General features: G+C 41.9%; 2 protein-coding genes across 5 annotated transcripts; one reads left to right on the top strand and one right to left on the bottom strand.

The window, feature by feature from the left end:
* Window positions 1-1,276: 1,276 nt before the first annotated feature.
* os9 (OS9 endoplasmic reticulum lectin) lies at window positions 1,277-11,283 on the bottom strand. Of its 3 annotated transcripts, none has more exons than XM_030091155.1 (15): window positions 11,106-11,283; window positions 8,802-8,984; window positions 7,473-7,536; window positions 7,232-7,308; window positions 6,638-6,736; window positions 6,033-6,234; window positions 5,569-5,724; window positions 5,320-5,438; window positions 4,808-4,868; window positions 4,547-4,626; window positions 4,226-4,429; window positions 3,919-4,120; window positions 3,380-3,547; window positions 2,887-2,996; window positions 1,277-2,479 (listed from the first exon to the last, which is right to left on the bottom strand). In XM_030091155.1, exons 1-15 carry the CDS (start codon window positions 11,253-11,255, stop codon window positions 2,342-2,344), a joined length of 2,013 nt encoding a protein of 670 aa, XP_029947015.1. In that variant the 5' UTR covers window positions 11,256-11,283; the 3' UTR covers window positions 1,277-2,341. The 3 variants fall into 3 exon arrangements, with proteins under 3 accessions (XP_029947015.1, XP_029947013.1, XP_029947016.1); XM_030091153.1 differs by having other exon boundaries at window positions 4,547-4,629; XM_030091156.1 differs by lacking the exon at window positions 3,380-3,547 and having other exon boundaries at window positions 4,547-4,629.
* Window positions 11,284-12,119: 836 nt separating this feature from the next.
* b4galnt1b (beta-1,4-N-acetyl-galactosaminyl transferase 1b) lies at window positions 12,120-22,168 on the top strand. Of its 2 annotated transcripts, none has more exons than XM_030091159.1 (12): window positions 12,120-12,362; window positions 14,180-14,281; window positions 16,539-16,761; window positions 16,866-17,042; window positions 17,566-17,672; window positions 17,998-18,035; window positions 18,141-18,321; window positions 19,093-19,185; window positions 19,264-19,454; window positions 19,532-19,672; window positions 19,831-20,068; window positions 21,329-22,168. In XM_030091159.1, exons 3-12 carry the CDS (start codon window positions 16,547-16,549, stop codon window positions 21,544-21,546), a joined length of 1,599 nt encoding a protein of 532 aa, XP_029947019.1. In that variant the 5' UTR covers window positions 12,120-12,362; window positions 14,180-14,281; window positions 16,539-16,546; the 3' UTR covers window positions 21,547-22,168. The 2 variants fall into 2 exon arrangements, with proteins under 2 accessions (XP_029947019.1, XP_029947020.1); XM_030091160.1 differs by having other exon boundaries at window positions 12,121-12,362; window positions 19,267-19,454.
* Window positions 22,169-24,320: the final 2,152 nt, after the last annotated feature.

The following is a 24,320-nucleotide window of genomic DNA, read 5'->3' on the forward strand; positions in this document are numbered from 1 at the left end:
TTACTTCAAAACCATCAATCAAGATATTTAAAAAGCAATCTGAGATGTGTTCTTTGGCTTTGAAATGTCGATTAAAGTTGATAATGTCACATGTTTACAGACTCCAGTGGTAATTACATGTTAATTACAAAGACAGCCTCAGCAGATACAGTACATCAGTATCAATTGCCATTGAGGATGCAGAGTAGCACCTCCTTCAGGAAGCAACACCACTGGGCAGCTCTGTAGCAGCTCTCACTTAAAAACGCGACGACCACTGCACTACATAAAGCCAACATGTTCATCAGATGTAAAGGAGTCACATTCAGTCACAGAAAATCCTGAGTATACTGAGAATACTGAGTGACTGACAGGAACAGTAAGTACATAACAGCATCTTATGGCAAATGTACAGACATTCAGGTTGGCCTGCATATTTTGCATGACACTCCTTTGTTTTGAATTCAATTGACTCCTAAGGCACGGTGGATGAATCAGACATTATACTGCCTGCTGACATGTGCCACACCTTTTGCTGGCTTTTGACTCAAACTCACTCAATGATAACCACCCAGGAACATTGTTATCCTTTAATGTGTGAAGGTTTCATTGGACAAAAGCCAGTCAGTTTTGTAAAACATCTAAAAGATCAAAGCTTTATCTGAGCTTGGCGTCCAGCTCCCTCCAGCTGCTTCTGCATTATTGACGCTCTGGTTGTAGTCTGTATGAAAAGATGGACGGCAGAGCAAGGCGATACAAAACAATTAAACCCAAACATCTTTAAAACACAAGACGGACTTGACATTAAAAGTTAAAGCTTCCTCAGAAACATAGTGTCACTTCATCTTTTTTTGTTAATATTTTATATCTGTATTTATTCTGTGACTTTAAGGTTGTTGTCTGGAAGAAAAGGTGCTTCAAATTTTAAGTTTGAAATATCTTTTTGTTCACCAGTAAATCACTGATGATTACTGTCATTTCACAAAAGTAAAAAAAATAAAAAGGAAAACAATTTTTAGCCTCTAGAAAGTGAGTTTTCTTATGTTTGTAGAGTAATGGTCATTTTCTGGTCATTTCCCGGCAGCAAATGTGTGCACACACTATCTGTTTTATCCTCTGCAGTCACACCCTTGAAGAAATCTTTTTTTCTTTTGTTGATCTAAGTGTAGGTTTGCCTCCTTTTATGCAACACTAATCAATGGTAAAGCCTTAATTATGAGTATGAGCAGAAAAAAAAATGTCAGTATCCAGTTTCACATTCACACTGCACAGTGAGACACTTTAAAAAGACATTTACTCATGTAACTCAATCCCCATTTATTCTGTGCCAATATACAACAAATCTTTCAAAAACATATTGACAGTAATTATGTACAGGTTGAGATCCAGGCAGCCATTGATATTCACAAACTATACAAATCAGCCCTTAAAGTACACATTGGCGTTGTTTTGGTACACTGAATCTGACTGACACTGTAGGTTTTTTTCTCTACCTTTGCTAAATGAAGGCGAATAAAACACAGGTTTGCTCATCCAAATGAACACATTTAACAGTTTATTATTACACTCTACTTCTGAAAGCCGTTTCTTTTGAAATTCCTTCACAGGACACGACCGTCCAAAGAAAGCTCAATATTTCCAGGAATCAATGTCTCTTTTCTACAAATTTGTCCAAGTGTTGCTTAAAAAAAACACCACAAAGTGTCATTAAAATTACCAAAGTAAAATGTGTCAAAAGGATTTAAAGGTTAGCAGAATGCAGACTTGCAAGCTTTGAGTTTTTAAATCCCTTGTTTTTCATTTCTTCAGACACAGCCCTACTTTTTCCATTAAACAATAAACAGAACAACCTGTGCGGACTCTCAGAGGTACACAAGATTTTGCAAAGGACACACTTCGAGGCAAAGACCTGTGACTGGCAACATGAAAGATGAATCTGAGAAATAACTTAATCCTGAACAAACTGTGTGCTGACAACCTCAGAGCTCACGAGAAATATTCAGTAAAACTGAAAAAATATTCCAGGAGAAACGTACACCTTGTGGGTCGGCTGTTCCAAGCCATCTATCAAAACTCAGTCCCATTAAAAAGGGGGAAATGCATATCTTCCTTCAACGTTGCAGTTTTCTCATGCAACATATAGGTGGCGCCCATTAAAAACGCCGACATTATTGCCTATTCAAAACACAAGGACACAAATTCTGAATGTGCAAACAGCTTGGTTGACATAACCGCCAGGTTCAAGGGCAACAACTGAATCACGTGGGGTCGAATGGTGACGGGACTTCAGGGTTCCCCCGTCCTGCTGGTCTCCGCTCCGGTTCGCCGCCACACAACGCGCACCCGATGGCCCCTGATGAACTCATATGTCCATGTCGTCTGAGTCCGAGGTGCCGGATGACTGGGAGTCCTCCTGGGACTCTCCCCACACAAATCTGTAGTTGTTCTCCAACTCCTGTTGCCTCTTTTGCTCTTTGTAAACCTCTTCGGTGCCTCCAGTCTGAGGTGGGAAGAAAAGAAAGAGAGAGAAAGGAAAAAAAAAACAAAAAAACACCAGATGATCAAATGTTTTTCAACATGCTGCAGAATGACAGTCAGATAAAACACGGAGAGATACTTTAACCTACTCTGGAAAGTGGAGCAGCTGTCAACAGGAAGTATTCTGCACCAGCTTGGCAAGCCACATGACAGCTCCGTTTTATTGTTTTCATTTTGAAAAGAACAAAATTATGTGCTGCTGCGCCGCAATCATTAACCTGCGCAAGTTCCTTTTTCAACCTGCTGTACACACGAGCTGTTAAATAAATATTAACTAAGCAAATGCCACAACCCGAAGTTGCTATCGGACACTGTGTGCGACTCACACTTTGATCAACTCCCACAAAAACGTAGAAACAGTGAAATTACCAGGAGGTTTATCAGCAGCTCCCTGAAGGACTTTGTATCTTCTTCAGTCAGCCACTGATCTCCTGCTTCCTCAGCGTTTTTCCTTGTTAGGATCTTCACCTCGATTTTGCCTGAGGAGAGGGGGGAAAAAAAGATTATTAATCAAAACGGCGTCTACATAAGCGTAAGAAAATGGTATTATGGGTGAATAATAGAAATGAAGAATGGTGGAAACACAACAGTGAGGAGCAGATGGAAAAGAAACAACACAGATGGTTGACACACATTTTCATTTGTCTCAGAGACAAGTTTCAGCTAACTGCCCTGTCATCGATTGTCTGTTTTTTTTTTTTATTATCCTGTTATGGTTTTAAATTCCGAGATCATTTTTGCTCCGTCAACCTTGGAAAGATCAGGCAGATGAGATGAGAAGAGAAACACAGCAGTGTATGCTCAAGGTAAGAGATGGAGGAGAGGAAAGGCCGTGAGTGATCGGGGCACTCCCATTCCATACCTTCGGCCTTCAGTCCTGCCTTCTCTAGCTGCTCTTTAACCACGTCCTTTATGTGCTGCCACTGCGGGTCTCCTTCTCCCATCTCCTGAACTTTGACCTCCCCATCTGGGCTGCCGCCCGTCTTATACTTAGTAATTTTGATCTTAACATGGTCGTCAGCTGCTTGGTCTGGGGCGACGAGACAAAAGAGGGACAAACAACACAGTTGACCTCAGAAACCCGACGGCAGGGTCACAGGATGGATGTGGTTATGAGCCACAAAGCACTGGTTTACAAACATTACATCGGTGCACGACAAAAATTTCTCCCTTCGGAATTCTCGTTTGATTGAGATTCATAAAAGAATCGGTCAACCGCGGTAACTCCAGCCACCTGCTGACCAAACTCAACAAATTCTGAAGCGAGTCTCCATACGCTTGTCGCTTCTGAGATGGAAAGTGTGTCACGATAAACATCGGTCTATAAACATGGATGAGATATGGGGATGACTGAGCGGGACACACAGATGACGGAGCGGCACGTGGCGGTGGAGGAGCTACCTGGCTGCTTTGGAGCCAGGCTGGGGCTGCCTCTGGTCGGGTCGCTGGCCTGCTGGAGGCCCGAGGTCTGCTGCTCCGGGTCCTGGCCGTCTTTATCCTCCAGGTGGTCCAGGAGCTTGTCCAGTGTCGTCTCCAGTGTCTGTGTCGCTTGGGTGCGATCGAACTCGCCTTTCAGACCCTCTGTCTCCAGCTCTTGCTGAGCCTGACATAGAGAAGTCGGTCAATTCAAAACAATCGCTTCATTGGATCATTTTAATCCGGTGACATTTTGACAGATTTTGTTTGGATATTGCCTGAGCTCCAAAACCTCATTTATGATGTTGTCAAACTCCTTCTGCATTTCTTCCTTTATCTCTTCGATCTTTTCAGGAGGCACCGAGATGTCGGCCATCTCATCGTCAAAGTCCTGCAGCAGGCGATCGTCTTCATCCTTCTCATCCTCGCTGAGCTTCTCGGTTAACGTGCTGCTGGTCGACGTCTCTCCTCTGCTTTTAGCTTGGCTTTGTGCTTTCTGAAACAGAAGTACAATCTTTTGGGAAACCAAAGCACTGCAAATTTAAAAAAACCAAACGCCACCAAAACATTTCAAGGTATATGAAGTAATGTGATATTCCTGAAAGGCACTGACTTTTCTGTTGCTTTCCTTTAGGTGTTGAACAAATTTCATCAGGTCTGCTGGGTCTGTGATGATTTTGAAGTTGAATTTTTCTACTGGAAGAAAATACAACAAAGAAATCAGATTTATCAATGACAAAGGAATTGTTGCTTAGCTTGTTTGAGCAAAAGTATGTCTACAGAGTCATGAACTCCGTTGTTCCTTCATATCTTATTACTGTTTAACTGCTCTGCCTAACAGTAACCGCAATGGTTGTAAACTGTTTTATTTTACCTTCTTCACCATCATCTATGACTTCATTGTCAGCGTGAGATTTATAGCCACCATCTGCTGCCTGTGAAAGGAGGAAAACCACATTTGAGCTCTGACGCGGTGAAGAAAGGCGCCATCTAGTGGCCAAGGAGATTTTAACAGGTTCATTTTCATTCAAATTTTAATTATGATCAGTCTGAAAATCAATAATTTACAAATCAATGCGTGCAAAGTCACAAAGTTATACTTTAACCAGTGATAATACAATGGTAATAAAGGTCAAATTGCCAAATGATGGACTGAAGCTACAATAACACTCAACAATTCAGAATTCAGTGAACGACTTTATTAGTTTGTGATCAACTCGCAGATAGATCACACCATACAACCTTTAAATCCAGAGAAATCTAATTTTCCAGTCTTCTAAATACTTGTTCTCATCTTTAAAATAAGACACCTTGAATGGCTTGTCTCTTGTCCCTAAACACTCAGAATGACCTTTTCCCTGCCTGCCATCAGACATTTCCCTTTACCTTTTCCTCCTGTTGAGATCCGGTTGTTTTTGAGCTTTCAGGCTTTGTTACTCCTTCCCAGAAATCTGAATCATCGCCCTTCTCTGCTCGCTCTGCAACCTCCAGGACATCAGCAGCACCTGTTTCAAACAGAAGCACTGAGATGTCCGAAAAGAAGACACTAGAGACATGTTTGTTAAAAGCAGTGATTTTAAATACACATTTGTGCTGCAGGTGTAAAAAAAAAAAGAAACAAAGAAGAGGAAGAACCTTTTTCAGATGAGTCTTCTGGGTCATTGCTGAGTGCAGATGAAACTTCCTTCGCTGTGACCTCGACTGCTCCATCCGCCCCTTCATTAACAGCTAACATTTCATCAAGGCTCCTCAGCTCCTCGGAGATCTGCTCCACTTTACGCTTTGTGTCCGCTGGGTACAGATTTATAAAAAAAAAAGAAAGAAAAGAAAAGTGAGGAACAAACGACAGAACAGAAAAGAAAGATGATCCACACATTTGTAAAATCAAGATTAGTAAAAATCATGTCGTCGCTGGTATTCACACCAATATTTGACATATACTTGTCAAAACCATATTAGATTTCTATGTTTAGCTTAAAAATTTTTAGAATTCTTTCCCAAATTCTAACATGGCGAAAAAGAAAACATCATCAAAGCTAGAAGGCAGAATATTCTGTGCTGAGTAACTGAATCCTCCACTGTTTTTTCAGCACACTCACAGACTTGAGCTTTGACGTAGTCCATGTACTGTTGGGCACTTAGCGCTGGCTGGCAGACGATCCCCTGTGGCTTGGCAGTGGACGGCGGCCGCAGGAACGGGTGCTGGCAGGTGCGGCCGGTGTGAATTGTCAACACGTAGCGGCATGACTGGGGCTCATCCACGCGTGCGATGTAGTCCCCCGAGCCTTCTTCACATATAAACTGGAGATGACCGAAGAAAAAGACCCTCATGCGTCCGCATGAAACCGGAACGACTGACTGATTAAAACCTCACACTGTTAAAAGAATTGAGCAGTTTTTATGTAAATAAAATAAGATAAGTGAATTTCTAGAAAATAAACAGAATTCTTGGCCGTATTTCAAAATCGGTTTCTGAGATTTCACAAGTTGTAAAATACGTGAAATCTTTCTCATCCTACACTGACAGTACATAAGCAGCACTGAAATAACATCTTACAAAACATTCAAATTATAATGCAGGAGGGAATGCTAACAACTCCCAACAGAAAATGTTCCCGCTGTGTGTGTATGCTTGGATAGAGATAAAACTAAAAGCACACAGGCGGCATGGGATGCAAAACTCTCCTGAATTTAAATCTCTTACCCGGACTTCGGTTTCTCTGGGGTTTCCATTCAGGTCACACTTGGAGCCGTTCACATAGGTTTGGCTGTGGTATCTCTTCAGCCTGTGCTGCTTGGAGGCCTGACAGTCAAACGGAATAGACGTTTAAAGCAATTTGAGCTGTAATTTGCATCACTGCAACATTTCTGAAAATCAATAATCAGCTGTCAATGTAAAGTGGCACGGCTAACTGCATGCTCCGCTATCAACACAAAGACAGGACGCACTGCTGGGCTGGTATATCGCACGGCATTTGTTCAGACTGACAGACAACCTGCACATTTCTCTTGCATTGAGCCGTCACTGGGTCTGATAATTGGATTTGATGGCGGGTAAACAGCTTGCATGACAGATAGTTGCTGTTCGCTTTGGCAGAATTTATTATCTGCGTTCAACCCCGTTATGTGTGGCGAGGCTGTCAGCAGTGGGAGCTCAGCTCCTTTAGGAATGAAATTGATTGTGATTTATTACAACTAAAACCATCCAATGTGAAACTGAAACTGCTAATGCTCACGTTACACCAGCCTTGCAGAAAACCTGAAAAAAAGTTCAACCATGACATGCATTCAACGTTACCTTTGCAGTTTCATTGCTCCAATCAAACTCGGACTCATAATAACCAAGGAAGAGGATGTCCCCTTTGATTTCTGTGTCTAGGGAAAAAAAACAATCTAAGATCGTACTATAACACTGCAGGTGTAATTTTCAAAAGTGCAATTTACACACAATTGATGAATACACACAGCAAAGACAAATATAAATGCAATATTGAGATGAACAAGACGAATATTGATAAATCAAAGATCAAAGCTCTCACCTTCGAGATGATACTGCCTGATATGCTGACCATGACAGAACTCGTACGTCCACCAGTCTTTCGTCTGCAGGACATACAGACAAACTTTAGCTTCTCTCCATTTTCATTTAGTACACATCTGATCCTCACAGGAAAAACCAGAACTACTTTTATCTGCAGTTTTTGGTAAACTGGCACATTTCTGCTACAGAAGACTGTTAAAAAGCCACTACTATCATCCCCTCATTACCAGTAAAACACAAACTTCATTTTTAACTATAATACAGCGATTAAATATAAAAGAGACAACACTTATATAACTTGTTTTTCCTTGATGAGTGAAAAACACAGGCTTCAGATCTGAATTATTCAAACTGTGTTACAGAAACATGCTCCTGAGCAAATCAGCTGTATGCAGAACATGAGAGGCAACTGATACAACATCAGCATCCGCTCCCATGTTCATCACTTTTGTTTTCACCGCAAAAAATGGTGTGTGTGTGTGTGTGTGTGTGTGTGTGTGTGTGTGTGTTTTTATGTCTACATCAGATTTCCACCACAAAATCCACTTTTGTTTCAACTTAAACTCGAAAATGCATCAGTGAAAAAACAAGAGCTCAAACACCAACACTGTCAGTTCACTTTGTTAATGATTAATTAATTAAGCCACAAAACACCGCGAGGAGTGTGGCTATACTGGATGAACTGGAAATCTTTTCAAAAAAGCAGCAACCTAATTACAGAATCACCCAACATTATTTACAGTTCACTCGTTGGCAAAAACAGGATCAAACTGGCAGGAACATTTCCTTCACACGCATTCTGTTAGAAGGGCAAACAGCACGAGATCTGATTTTAGTTGGAAGAGTTGTAACTAAAAACAATAAGATTCGTGGAGGTCAAACTACAACTAAATGATTGTAAGAACTACTGCTCATTTAACAATAACATGATTGTGAGAGTTCTATATAGAGGTGATGCTTGTAGTTTGATTTCACATCAAAAACAAAAATCTCAGGAAAAACGTAATTATTATATGGAATATAAACCTGATACTGAAGTGGGGGATGGGGACGGGGGACTAGTGAGCACGTCATGTTGTGTTTGAGCTTTGAGCCCAGCCATGGTCAAAGTTCATTCATGTAAACAAACTACTTCTGATTATCATGTCATGACATGAAAGGTCTTCATGTTTAGATTATGACACTTTCCTGATGTGAATAAAACAATAATGAAATGGCAGCTTCAGTCGGGATAATGCGTTCTGTAATGAACCATTAGTCCGTTGATTGGCTCAAAAGGTTTTGTACTACTAGACAATTGGATTAGTAAGATTAGTTTAGGACCCACCTTCACAAGACAGGGCGAACTGTGCATTGGTTTGAGTAGGTCTGCGATGTCCGGTCCTGTGTACCCCTGTGACTCAGGCTCGGACGCAGGGTCCTGGTGAAAGCGGACGGCCTGTGCTGGAAGTCTGCACTCATACAGCTGCTTGTATTTATTGGACACCATCATAACTTCCTCTGTCTTGGTCTGAAAGAGGAACACATGAAAATTCTGGAAAGTCTGAAAGGGGAGGTTAAGCGGGTATATTGAGCTCACAGATAATAAAGTATAAGTCAAAAATAATTGGAGAGAGGGTTAAGAAAGACAAGTGTCAAGTTATTAACTCATATTTCAAAGTTTATCACGTAACTTTGTGAACAACAGGACTGTAGTTATTTTTACAGTGCAGCTGGGAAGTTTTCAATTCCCTTCACTTTTCCCCACATTATATGTTAGAGCCTTATTCCACAATTGATTAAATTCTCTTTTCCTCACCAATCTATACACAATGAAAAAGTGAAAAATGATTTTTAGACATTTCCAAAAATGTGTTAAAAATAAAGAACTGAAATATCGCATGTACTGTAAATATGCATTCACTCCCTTTTCTATGACACTCAAAGCTGTTTCCGTGTATGTTTCTGTATCGTCCTTGAGATGTTTCTGGAACTTGACTGGAGTCCACCTGTGGTGAATTTCATTGATTAGACTTGATTTCGAAAAGCACACACCTGTCTCAGGTCCCACAGATAAAAGTGCACGTCAGAGCAGTTACAAAGCCATGAAGTCGAAGGAATTGTGTGCAGACCTTCGAGACAGGATTGTATCGAGACACAGAAACATTTCTGCAGCTCTGAAGGTCCTGGAGAGCACAGTGCCCTCCATCATTTGCAAATGAAAGAAGTCCAGAATGACCAGGATCTTCCCTAGAGCTGGCCACCTGTCCAAACTGAGCAGTTGGGGGAGAAGGGCTTTGCCCAGGGAGGTGACCAAGAACCTGATGGTCACTCTTTAAAAGCTCCAGCATTCCTCTGAGGAAAAGGGAGAACGTTCCAGGACAGCAATCTCAGTAGCAGTCCACCTATCAGGCCTTTATGGTAGAATGGCCAGACAGAAGCCTCTCCTCACTAGAGGATTCACTGGTCTGCTGAAAGCAAGACTGAACTATTTGGCCTGAATGCCAAGCGTCACGTCTGGAGGAAACCAGGCACTGCTTAACACATGGCAATACCATTCCTATGGTGAAGCATGGCAGTGGAAGCATCATGCTGTGGAGATGTCTTTCAGCAGCAGGAACATGGAGATAAGCCAGGATAGAGGGGAAGATGATTGCAGTGATGTACAGAGACATCCTGGATGAAAATCTGCTCCAGAGCATTCAGGGCAAGTCTGTGAACGTCTTTAAGTGGTCCAGCCAGAGCCCAGAGTTGGACCCCATTGAATATCTGTGGAATGACTGCAAAATAGCTGTGCAGCGATGCTCCCCATCTAACCTGACAAGCTTGAGAGGATCTGCAGAGAAGAATGGGGAAAAATACCCCAAATGCAGGTGTGTCAGGCTTGTAGCATCATACCCGAGTGGACTTGAGGCTGTAATCTCTGCCAAAGGTGCCTCAACAAAGCACTGAATAAAGAAGTGAAAACTTATGGATGTGTGATATTGATGACAGAGAAAAATAATTTATTCCACTAGAATAACGCTGTAACAAAACAAAATGTAGATAAAGTGAAGGGAATTGAATACTTTCTGGAATCAATGCATATCTTTGTTACTGAAGGCTACAAATAAGATCAGAAAGAGAGTCTTGCTTTGGATTTAAGATCAGAAGTTAAACAGGTGAAAGAGGAGGCTGTGGTCTAAAACTTATCACTGATGGTTCAGCAAATTGCAACAGTGGATAATTGTGCCATCAGATGTTTAAGTCTTTAATTTATATGACTCCGGATTTTATGTCGTGTGAGGTAAACGGGATCATTTATTTCAGCATAATGAACTCCTAAGATATAAACAGAAGCCCAGTCCAAAAACTTAAATTTAGCTGGAGGGTTGTGAATAACAGTTTAAAATCTGAATCAAATCCTAGACAATATGTAGAGGTAATGTAGAGCAAATTGTGTTGAGACAGCTGTCAACAAGCTGCCCCTGGGGATCAACTCCGGTGCGAACACGCCTGAATGAAAATTTGAAGAAATAGTTTTAATACTATTTTTCGACCAGTCTGGCTGATAAGTCATTTTTATTTAATGATATCTGAAGCAGAAAACAGTAGCCTCACAATTAGCTAACACGCTAACTACTAGTTAGCTTCTGCTAACACCTTAACCTACCTGTCCCAGGATGACGGGATCGGGAAGAATCTGGATGCCATATTTCATCTCATTAAGCTCCTCCAAATTCAGAAAGGCTGGCAAACATAGTGGGCAAAACAACAAGAAAACGTAGAGTTTCTTTAGCCATCGCACTAAGGAAGCAGCCATTATTGACGCTGTCCTCGTACGGTTCCTCCCATTTGTCTGACAGCAACAACACAGCAAACGCCTGACATGGTAACAGCTGATTGGTCGAGCGGAGTAATGCCGCACTATGATTGGCTAGTTTTTATGTCAGTTAATGACTTGGCCCGTAACAGAGGGTGTGTTTGTTTATTACACCGGCGCACGGACGGAGGGCGCCTTCGTGATATTCAGCACGCTGATAAACAGCGTGCGTTTACAGCACTGTCGGCGTTTTTCTCCGCATGGAATAAACCAACACTCCTGGGTGAAAAAAAAGAGAAGAAATCTTGGCCCCTAAACGAAGGTGTGAGGCGTTCCATTGCTAAATTTGGACAAATTGAGATTATGTGGATGAAATTATTTAGGCTGAAATGTAAAAATAAATAAATAAATAAATAAATAGATAAATAAATAAAAATAAAAATAAAAAATATAAAATTTAAGAAAAGCCTTTAACACACAAAGTGTTAACTTTTAGAGTGTCTCATATTTCTGATAGTGTGTTTGGCTCAGATGTGAATCTAACGTGGCATTATTCAGCAGGATTTTAGCAGACGTGACTTTTTCCTATTCATTCCCGTACATGAGAGAGCGTCACTTCAGTGCACAGACACCCCTCCAATACACATGAATTCAGATCACACCCACGTACATGTGCACACATTATTGTAAAACTATGGCCGCGATGATGATGAGACATTTTTGATAGCACACAAGAAAAGCGCTCAAAATGCACTGCATGATTTTTCCTTTTTTTTTTTTTTTTTTTTTTCGTGCTATGATGAGACGTTTGGTCCCATGCACGGTGATCCGGAGACCCTCCGCCGTGCTGGCTGACCGCTGAGATCCTGCGCTGAGGTGCGGTCCGTCTCCGCTGCGCTGCAGCCGCATGCTGCAGGGGGAGCATCCGTCCACAGCCCGCAGTGGTGCGATGCGCGCCGGCCGCCCAACAACACTCGCCCCTGCTCCGTTTTTCCACATCTAATCCCATTTGCAAAGACCACCGAGGGACAAATTAATTGGGAGTGGGCGAGCTGCGCGCGGGAGGGAGGTGATACTGCCTTAATAACAGCGCGTGTCTTTACTGAGGTGAGCTGTTTGGTTTTGTATGTTTTCACCAATAAAAGGCCTTCATCTCCTGTCTTCGGGACGGCATGCTTATTCAGAGATTCCCAGCTGGTGATACGCGTTTGACAGTTTATTTATTAGGGAATCACAAGAACAGACGTAGAAGATTTTTAAAAACCGAAATGAAAGAAATGGAATGCATTGGGTGGTGTTTGATGTTGAGGAGGAGACGCGCTTCTCAGTATATTGCATGTAATTGAGAGACAATCAAACCTCTGGATGCATGTATTTCCCCGCAGACTTATTCGTGTTAAGGTAAGCTAAAAGGCCTTTCTGCAGCCAGGCATATCGTTCACCTTCAGCACCGAGGATTGCATATTGATGTTGTGCAAGAGGTATGTTGCTATGATGCAAATATTGGTGAAAGGTCCATCGTTTTCGTCCTGTCACACGCATTTGGGGAGGGTCCCGCTGGGTGTTCATGTCTGTAGCATGGGCACCCCTCCCCATCCCCGGTCCCCACAATGGACGCGCTTTTGGGTTCATTAGAAGCGGCGCTGATACGGTGCATTGCTTTATTGTGACCGGCTTGGATCCGCCCGTAGCATTTCATCTCAGTCGGTGCTAATTATCTTTAACAATAAAAGATGAATTCCGCATGCAGCGCCTGAGCTCGACCATGATGAAGACTCGTGACGTTTAATTACGTGACGGGACGCAGATTGGATCGGATGTTTCCATGTAGCAATATCATAAGGTTTTCAGCTTCAGTTGACGATACATTAACTCAGTGTTGGTGCATAGTACAAGACGATTATAGTCTAATTTAGGAAACAAACAATAAAACATGTTTAACTAAAACAAAGGAAAATAGGGAGCAAGAAAAGAATAAATACAACACTTCAGACATCTCAATCAATAAAAGCATGCTTTAAAAGATTGACTTTAAGAAAGGTGCTGAAGGTGCTGAACTTATTCCAGTTACAAAGTGAATTTAAGGAGGAACTTTCAACTGAATAGACTGTGTCTCCCCAGGTCAGCTACTTGGACCTATTAGTTAGTTAGTTAGTTAGTTTTATTTTTCCGGTCACTGCACATTCAAATGTAATATATCTATATATACATATACAAGTACATCCACACACATACACACATGTACATAATTACATACACATACATATATACTGACCGAAAGGGATTAGGCTGAAGTTTAAACTTATAACCTCCAGGTGCCTATTAAAAGGGGAAGTGAGGATGTTGCCATCTGATAAATGCATGTTACTAATGGAAATGCATTTAGGAGGAAGTTCTGTTATAGACAGGCTGGGGTGAGGATGTGCAGGGATTGGAAAGTGAGGAGAGACAGTTTCCATGAGACTAGGGTGACGGATGAGGAGTCATGAAGACTCAGGGGGATGTGAATGGGTTAGGGTGAAGGAATCGGGCACCTGGTCAACATAAACATGAATAATATATGGTTTCTCTGGTTGCTGTGCACTCAGTGTATTGCAAATTACAGAGATATGAGGAAGAAGTGCTTTTAAAGAAGTCGACCGCGAATTCAGTTCCGCTGAAAAATCCTTAAGTGCAGGTTTACAAGCTGATCGGTTCCTCAGTGCTAAAACTCTATAACCTTCAGGGGCTGTAATACTGTGCAAGTAGCTAATTAAACTCTCAGCTGTGTTTTTATGTAATGATGCCCGATGACGAAATTGTGTCTTTTGTGATTTTGCATGCAGGGCACGTCTTTTCACTTTGCCCTTCATATTTCGGTGTGTGTCCACCTTTGGATTTCATGATTACTTTTTTGCCTGAAAGAGTTGCTTTTCTCGTTCCAGATGGGGAAGGTGCTTCCTCAGGTTTTTGACTGTCTGCATAATTTCTGGAACTCCAGGTGCCTACAGAAGTTGCCCTTTCAATGACCGGATAGAGGCAGCAAGGTAATATTTATAAGAAGTCTTGTAAAAACAGTAAAAGAAATATCTGGTTTCATGGATAAAAGAAATGTTTATCCAAATGTGAACATTCAACGTTTGCTGAGATCAGAGCACTGTGTTATAGATTCAGTGGAGAGAAAGGCTTCTGTTAGTGAACAACTTGACTCAGCTCCAGCCCACGCCGACCACGAACAAAGAAAGAGTCAAGTTTCCAACACTGAATTCCATGAAATTCTTAGAGACTTTCCCAAATGCCAAACATAACCCAGGTCTTGAAACCAAAAGTGGGCATTTCTGTTGAAGGTATTTAGTTTTTTGTTTGTAACACAGAGAAATGTCCCCGCAGTGTGGCTCACGCTATAAGCAATTTGAGAACGCATCGACCGCACGGTCAACATTTCACTGTTTTTGTTTATTACAGCTTGAGAAGAAAGGGATCATTGTGTTCTGACAAATTTCTGAAGAGTGAAACATCTGCTTCCTGTAAGACTGGAGAGAAGCAGAGAAGGAAAAATGAGAAGATGTGTCTCTGAAAACAACTCCCATATGCCAATTTTGTTAACCATTGAAGTGCTGCAGTGCTGTTTTACTTCATTTCTCAGACTCGAAAGGCTAATGCTTGACTGTGCTTTATCCATTCTTCCTTTCATATTTCTTTGATTCTTAATAAAACTAATGTATTTTTGTGTTTAAAACACAAACGCAAATAGTTGTAGAACAGAAAGCCCAGAAACCACATGCTGATTGTTTATCATTCCACCACATCTTAGCAACCAAAGCATTTTACTGCACTCTGTAGAGCTAAATGGATTCACAGATATAATCTACAGTGCTGTTTCTAATGCTTGCCTTCCCCAGGCACCGCCATAAAAATGACCTGTTACCAGGTCTGAAAAGTCTTCCACAGCTTCAGAACCACAACAATGATCATTTAAAGAATTCTCTCTGTTGTGTTCGTCTCATGCTGCATCATTTGATCAGGAGAAGAGCCGATGATATTTCTATTGTGTAAAAATCAGTCATGAAATCCAACTTTAGTCATGGCTAAGATGATGTTCTTTCTTTTGCTTTTCTTCCCTGAACACTTAATTTTAAGCACAAACCTGCAGTACTACAGTAGAGGTATAAGAATGTGGGTAATTCAATAACTAAGTGTATCTTGTGGTTGTTGGCAGAGCCCCCACTAATAACTACAATTTGCCATACATATCCATTTCAACAATATGTTGACATAAAACACAACTCACTAACATTATTATTAAATAAAATCAGTATTTGAAATGTGCACAATGACTTTAATATGTCTACAACTTGTAGTAGTACATTGCACTCCAACAAAATGTCAGCATTTAGTACAGCGGATTTATGATTTTTGATAAAATGTGAAAACAATCAGTTGTTAATAGTGTGTATTTTTATTATTTACTGTAAAAATGACACCTCACTCCAGCATGAGCATTCATATAACTGCATAGCATAGCTATAGCTTTGATATCAGTACCTCGTTCTGCACTGTGACATTTGTATCATTCATTTTATTTCCGATTAGTCACGTGGCCAAGTCCAAAGTGGGCTCTGAGCAGCCGTGCATGATTTCACTTCCACTGATGAGCGACAGACGTCCACTGGCGAATCACCATGAGATTCAGGAGAACAATAAGTAGGTCTTTGAAAAGATGTAGTCCAGACATGATGATGATGATGTATGGTAACATGTTTCTTTGAAGGTAATGGTACGTAGCTCAGTGGATGGACTGAGCGCCTTGCATGGCAGCCGCCTCCACTGGTGTGTGAATGTGTGTGTGAATGGGTGAATGTGATAATGCAGTGTAAAGCACTTTGGGCTCTGTCAATGCAGTGTAAAAGCGCTATATAAGTGTAGTCCATTTACCATTAATTGTTTTTTTTTAAGGGTTAAGTGTTCCCAGTTTCACTAGCTTATTTTTATAACAATTTTGTGTTTTATCAGGAAACAAAATTAACAACTTAAAATCTCTATTAACGCTCAATAATAATGAACAGGCTGTATAAGAAAAATCTTGAGGGGTTTGCTCGTGTGTGGTCAGGGTTTAATATTTACATTTATTTACATGTGAATGAGCTGTAAAAGGTTAAAAAAGAAGGAAAGAAGAAAAAAATCTCAGTGCAGCACACACTGACAAATGTGAAAAGAACACCGTAAAGAGTTTTTTTTCACAATGTCAAAAGAAGGAATAATTACAGTGTACAGTATCTTCTTTCCCATTCACACATGTGGCAGGTTTTAGGATGCGGTCCCTGAGGAAGACGCTGTTGATCGCCATCCTGGCCTCTGTGGTGTTAGTGCTGGCCCTCATCCATTCGTGGCCCACTCGGGCCTACACCACAGTGGACGTGTGGCAAAGGCCGGGGCCGGTGGCAGAGCGGCACCTGGAGGAGCGGCTCCTCGACCAGGACCACAGATTAAGCCATATCCCATTTCACGTGAGGGACAGCGTGGCAAGGTAGAAGTCGCTTTTTCTTTAAATCGATAATTTATTCTGTTGTCCAAACCCTGTGCAAAACCTGTTCTTAGAACCGGGCTGCACGTGTCTCCTAATCTCTCCAGCTTGTTGGCACGTAATGGGTGTGTATGTGAGGGCGAGAGCGGCGGAGTCAACCTGCCCTTTGCCCAGCTCTTGTTCCCGCGAGTGTCGGCTCACCCGCTGCACACTGCCTTCGAGGCCTCCGAGCTGGAGGAAATGAAGAGGAGACGGGCCAAAGAGTTCCAGAGTTTTCAGAAGAGGTGAGCTGCCTGACAGAGAGAGATTTCTGTTCATCATGACAGACGTTATCCTGATGCTCAGTGAGAGGAAGCGGGACTAACTGGGGAAATTTCTATACTTCAGTGACATAAAAGTATCATTAAAACACACCAGCAGTGTGATCAAGAGGCTCTATTAATACGAATGGCACAGTTTCAGACAAAAGGTTGTTTGATTAAATAACTTCTTCCCAGAACAGCCAGTTGTCACATGGTCTGAAAGAAACGCTGACACAAAGCAAAATACAGAAAACTCATAGCAGGCAAAGTCCAAAATTTTAAAAATGATGAAATACTAACAGATAAACTAACAGCACTGATGCACATTGAGACAGTCTGCAGCCGAGCATGGACTGCAAAGCAAAATATCTGCTCTCCTTTTTCTTAGATTTGAAAATAAGATGATGTTTTCAAAAAGCATTTGTCCTCCTGTTCTGTTATGAAATGTGTTTTGTGTTTCTGTGTGTCGTCAAACCTGATTCCTAATCCAACCTTCCTCCTGCAGGTCAAAGACACCTGCGGATGTGCTGATTATCGCAGACGCCAACAGTCCCTTACAGTATCCCACACAGGGGGTGGAGGTACGACCCCTGAAAACAATCATCATCCCAGGTACAAACTCATCGTCCCATCAAAACTCAGTGAAGTGTTTAAAAAAAATACCAGTCACACAGCCAGCACTGCTTTATGTACGGAGTGTGAGATAAGCGTTCATGTAAACACCTTCATAGTCTCTTCATTTTGAACAAAAACCTTCATAAGAATTAACATTTGTGGCAGCTTGACGGGTGTGTATAAAAGGAATTAATGGTCAGTTTAATGAAGAGTTTGCAGTGACTCGTTCTGTCGTTGGTTAATTTCAGTTTTGTCTCTGCTCTTCTGTGAAGTCAAGACATTTAAACTTGTAAAGTAAAAACTGCTGACTGTGTGTTTCCAGGCTTGGCCTTACACGACCTGCCCAGAGACCATCACTCAGTGAGGATTTACCCGTTTCTGTGTTCACTTTCACTCATCCAGAATTTAAGCCGTCTCTCATACCTCTCATTTTTTTCCCTTCTTTTTTGTTTAATTTTGCCGTAGATAAACATCACTGCCACGCTGGGAACATTAAACGTGGCGGCAGAGGTGGACGGGGTGAAAATTAAAGGTGACGGCGAGATGCACATGACTCTTTCCAGCGGCCTGCTGCCCAACCTGAACCGACAGCTGCAGTTTGTCACCTACACAAACACGCTGTTTCACCCCAGCACCGCAGATACAGGTAAAACAAATCATCTGTCTCGTCGCCTCTGAAATTCCTGATTTCAAACAAAGATGAAGAAAATCACAGAAAGAGATTGCTTATATTGGAAAGTCCAGCACACAGTGGTTTCAGTGTTTTTCCTGCAGCTGGTTTGATGTACTTACCATTAAAAAAACAAAAAGGAAAAATATGCAGCCTTGAAGAAAAATATGCCTTTTTAAATATTTACGGTTCAGATACATGTTATATCCAACAGCAATTTCAAAGAGGGGGATTTTGGATGTGATTGTTTTGTGTGTGTGGCCCTGAGCAGCGTGGCCAATGTAAACGGCAGATGTTCTTTCATTTACAGAACATTTTTCTGCTTGAGCAGTCTGAGGACACACGAGGACAATAATTCACGTTTATATATTGTAATGCTGTCTATTCGTTCAGCTTTGCATGTGAATACTACTCACAGTACTGGTTTTCCTCTGTTTCCAAGCTCTTTCTGTTCAGTAAACCAGCTTCTTACTTGATTAACTACAGAAACAACATTGCAGTGATTTGCCAAAATGTCAAACTATAACGTGAAAGATTTAAATTCATTTTCACAGCGGTGATTCCTCAGTGGGGCGCCTTTATTTCAACTACTGTATTAAAATAGACTTTGTATCCAGAATTTTATTCAGAATTCATTTACAATTCTTATTAAAACCGGTTCAGTGTTCACACAAAGAGCTACACTGGACTAGACAACAGAATCAACCACAGTTTGACCCTAATCACGTTTGTTGTTGGAACTTTCAGTGCAGCTTGAGACGGACGGACATCAAGCTGTGTTCAGCATCAAGATCCGTCACGGTGTCACACCTAAACTGTACAACACAGGATCCAAAGGAGGTACGGCAGCCGAACGCCGTCGCCGTCTGGAGTTGCCACTGCGATGCTAAAAAACTGGGATCCTCTGTCTGTCGCTTTCAGAGTACAACGTCAGCGCGCTCGTGACCGTCGCCACCAAGACATTCCTGCGTTACGACAAGCTTCAGGATCTCATCGACAGCATCCGGAGATACTATCCCACCATCACCATCGTAATCGCCGATGACAGTGAAAACCCCAAAACGATCTCCGGGCCCCACATTGAACATTACATCATGCCCTTCGGAAAGGTGGGAGCCGTCCTCTAACCTTCCCCCTCCGCCGTCTCCATCCCCGCTTGTCTAAACCTCTGCATTTGGTGTCGCAGGGATGGTTTGCCGGACGGAACCTCGCCGTCTCCCAGGTGACCACGAAGTACGTCCTGTGGGTGGACGACGACTTCATCTTCACGGCCAACACCAAGCTGGAGAAGCTTGTAGATGTTTTGGAGAGGACCACTCTGGACTTGGTGAGAATTAAACTGAACCGCTAGTCCCAGTCTTGTGTTACCGCAGGGCTCTTATGGTATGTGTGTGTGTGTGTGTGTGTGTGTGTGTGTGTGTGTGTGTGTGTGTGTGTGTGTGTGTGTGTGTGTGTGTGTGTGTGTGTGTGTGTGTGTATACACAGGTGGGCGGAGCAGTGCGTGAGGCCACAGGGTACACTGCCACCTACAGACAGACCATCTCCATCGAGCCGGGAGAGGAGGACGGCGACTGTTTACACATGAGGAGAGGGTTTCACCACGTCATCCAAGGCTTCCCCAACTGCGTCGTCACTGACGGCGTCATCAACTTCTTCTTGGCTCGCACCGACAAAGTCCAGCAGGTCGGCTTTGACCCGCGTCTGGCCCGGGTCGCTCACCTGGGTGAGTTTCAGCCAAAAAAAAAAAAGAAAAAAAAAATTAATTTCTGTGAAACAGTTTTAAGTTGTACCACTGTCATAATTATGTCAGTGGAAACGAGAATGATGTGAATCTAAGTTAAACCATTAAAGACCAATAAACTCAGATGTTTGTACCTGTAAATTAAATGAACTGTTACAAGAGAGAGGAAACTTCAACTCTGTGTTTTCTCCTGCTGTTAGCGCCACTTGAAAATCTTTAATTTGATTTTTGAGCCACTTTTCCCATGAAGACACATTTTAAAGGGGAATTTTCTCTCCGCTCTCTGCCTTCGATTTTGTCTTTTATTTTATATCAGTCATATCGTGGGAGTTTTCTTTGCAGAGTCTGCAGGTTCTCTCGGTCCGTCTGTGAGATAAGGTGAAGATAAAGAGTAATAGCTCTGCATGAGGCGGTCAACAGTACATTAAAGGAGCTTAATTAAAGTCAGAATGAAAAAAGGCTGCAGCTACAAAATGTATGCATCCAATTTAATAAAAATAAGATTAAGATCTTGTTGTAATTTTTAGAGATTGTTTCATACACTAATTTAATCTCTTTCTAAAGATACTGGGTCGTGTTCTTATCATCACATTAACATCAAAGACACAGCGGCGTGCTGCATTTTGACATTTAATTACACAGATTGTGTGCACTTCATTCAGCTTTAATCAATTCCTCCAGGAACCTTTCAGCTTATTGCCGTGTTCTTGTTTCTTCTTAATAAGAATATTCCAGATTTTCAGCCTCAGCTCACTTTCATTTGGTATCTTAGAGCTGAACCTGGTTAAACATTAAAATATTTTCTGTATTCATTCATTCATTCATTCATTTTCTGCCGCTGGTCCCTTTCGGGGTCGCGGGTGGCTGGAGCCGATCCCAGCTGCAGTGGGCGAAGGCGGGGTACACCCTGGACAGGTCGCCAGTCTGTCGCAGGGCTGACATATAGAGACAGACAACCATTCACTCACGCATTCATACCTAGGGGCAATTTTAGGGTGACCAATTAACCTACCATGCATGTTTTTGGACCGTGGGAGGAAGCCGGAGTACCCGGAGAGAACCCACACACACACACGGGGAGAACATGCAAACTCCACACAGAAAGGCCCCAAGCCCCGGCCGGTATTTGAACCCAGGACCTTCTTGCTGTGAGGCAAGAGCGCTAACCACCGCGCCACCGTGCAGCCCATTTTCTGTATTATTTGGCTGATTTTTCTTTCTTTCTTTTTTTTTCCCTTTCAGAGTTTTTCATTGACGGACTTGGATCTCTCCACGTGGGATCCTGCGACGACGTCATCGTCAATCACGCCACCAAAATCAAGCTCCCCTGGGTCAGCCAGTCAGAAAGCGACAAGACGTACGCCAAGTTTCGATATCCGCCCGCCTCCTCCGACGCCACGCACACGAAAAACGGCCTCCTGTTCTTCAAAAACCGTTTCCAGTGTTTGACTCACAATTAGTTGCTCGTTTCCTCGCCGCCCCGACGGTTCCTCTGCTCTTCCTGAGTTGCCAAAGAAGTTCTCCTCCATCGCACCCACAGAGATAGGATTTGGTTCGCCTTTTCTTGAAAAGCTCGACCACTTTTCAGGCCGTCGAAGCAGTTTTATCATGTTTGGTCCTTTAGTGCATTAATATTCAGTGGCGGAAAGTTCAGACTTTCCTCTGGAGAGAAAGTGGGAGAGACTCATCCTTGGTCTGGTCCCAGAATTATAGTCTTTCTTGATGTATTCAGGGTATAAAGGGATCATGCCTCCTAAAATCTTACCCGAATCTCTCATTCTTGGGCCCCGTTTTGAAACATCTCAGTAGGTAGCATCCAGACAGTGTGTACCACTTCATTTCACCGCGGTCTGATGGGACTGGAGGTCTGTGTGACCTCCTTTAATTTGCACTATCCAAAAATAGACTGAGCTTGAAAAAAAAAAAAAAGCAATAGTGGCATCCGAGAGCCTGAACGCAGAAGACACAGACACTTCCGACAAAGTGACAATCCTGCAGAGTCAGAGAGAGAAAAAAAAAAAAGTATCTTCTCACCTTTGCCACATGAAGAACACATTCAGAATCTTTTTTTCAAGCGTGGTACCGGTACCTGGACTCCGTGACTGGCGGGTCGTGCCAAAGGTTTGGCTGCTGTCTTTGGGGTATTTCTCTTTATTTGCGTTGTAGTCTGCCGTTCCCAGTGTTCATTTGTGATTGATGAATCACATCTGAGGAGGAGAAACTTTCGATTCCATCCATCTACTGTAAGACAACCCCCCCCCCCCCCCCCCCCCCCCCCCCCCCCCTCCTCTCACCCCCACCCGGTGTTGGACCTGATCTGGGAGCAGCCTTGTTCTCATTCGTCTGTCACTCTGGTTTCTTCAACAAGCATCTGCAGAAGAGTAGGAGCGTATCTGTGCACGCTGATGAATGATAGCAAAACTTGATTGCATCTCTACATGCTGCCTACCAGAACATTTTTGGATGAACCAAAGTGCATGTTTATTTTCCTTCATTATGAAAAAAAAAAAGAACAGAGAAAAGAAACACGCACATTGAGTTGGGTCAGAGCGCTGGAGGGAAACTGAGGTACCGGGAGTCCGTCTCCACGGCAACGGCTCCTCTGAAGAGTTACTGTAACACCCAGACTGACTGTACCTGAGATGGCGATGCTGTTCTTTTATACCATGGCCTTTAGATGGCGCCCTTATATCACTATTGTTTCTTAATAGGTCAAATACATTTTTAAGTCATTTGTTATTAGCAACGAGGTGCCACAGATTTATCAACAGATTTTTTTAAATGTTGAGAGGAATATTTTAAAACTATTTTGTGCGATGTTTATGTCTACCTGTTTTATTTAAAACATTTTTTTTTCATTGTTTTCACCATATTGTTGCCTCTTTTGACAGGAGCAAGAAACTGACACCAGTGTTATTAACAACTTTTGTGTAGTTGAGTGTTCAAAAGTTTGTTTCATTGTTAGAATTTATCTTTTCACAGATGGTTAGTGAAGCGGAGCCCTTTTTTTTAAATAATGAAAATAAAAACACAACATTTTTGTTAACACCAAACTAGAACTTGCCTGCTTCACCCCAAAACCAACTTTTGACTTGTTTGATTGAAGCATTGTCAAACTTTATTTATTATTTCAGATTTTATTAAATGTCTGTGAAAAAAGTGTTTTGTGTCTTTATCTACATTATAATCCCAATGAGCTTCTTCCTATCTTCTTTATCCAGCTCCTCGGAGTATAAATTAATCATAAACACAGTAACAGAATCACAATACAGTGGAAAATGTAAGACAGCAACAACAAATCTTAGAATAAAAAGTGCTATTTCAGTCTTGTTTTGGGGATTTTTTGGACCTAGACTTGATTTACGATTAAATTCAGCTCCTTCATGTCACATTACATTATGATTTGTCAGGCTTCTAAAATTGAGCATTTATAGCATTTTGGGACAAACAAACATATATACTTGAACTGTACCTTTTAAACTGAACTATCTGTGAGCTTCACATTTTAACTGCAACAATACTGTGGTTTGAAAATCAAATAGTTGCAGTAAGAAAGCCAGTCATTACATTTCTCCCCTTAAAGTAATTCGAGTTGTCTCCACTAGAGGGCAGTGCATACACAGAACTAAAGCACAGACTGAAATGTGATATTTATCAGAACAGCATCCAGACTTCTACCAGGTTTCAAATTATCTATGTAAATAACAAAAATAGAGTCATGCTTTTAATAGCTGGATTGGAACCGTCACTTTTATACTATCAGAAATTGATGGAACAGTCTATAAAGCACTGATATAGTTAATATATACTATTTTTGAACAATAGTCTTGATTTAAAGATACAATACTCTGGAAACATCTATAGATTGAAGATCTGACCAAACAGGAGGCTCCCACAGGGGCCGAAGACTGTATCTGAAATAACATTTATTAATAAAGACTGAGACACTAGGAGACAAAACAGTCTCAAAGAAACACACAGAGAGAAAGAGACAAAGAGGAAATGCTTTATATTGTCGACAGGGAAACATGATGAAGTGTTTTGTGCTGCAACATACAGACAGTTTTGAGAAATAATAACAAATCTATGAACAGCATTGGACTTCAGCTCTATGTGTGTTCCGGGATACCACACGTTTCACTGATACGATCCCACGCAACATTATTTACATTCAAGATGACCGTGACCGACGAGCGCCTCGGTTTTATTCCTGCTCCCTTTTTCCCCCCCTCTC

The sequence above is a fragment of the Salarias fasciatus genome, chromosome 5 (genome assembly GCF_902148845.1).
Source record: "Salarias fasciatus chromosome 5, fSalaFa1.1, whole genome shotgun sequence".
Lineage (NCBI taxonomy): Eukaryota > Metazoa > Chordata > Actinopteri > Blenniiformes > Blenniidae > Salarias > Salarias fasciatus.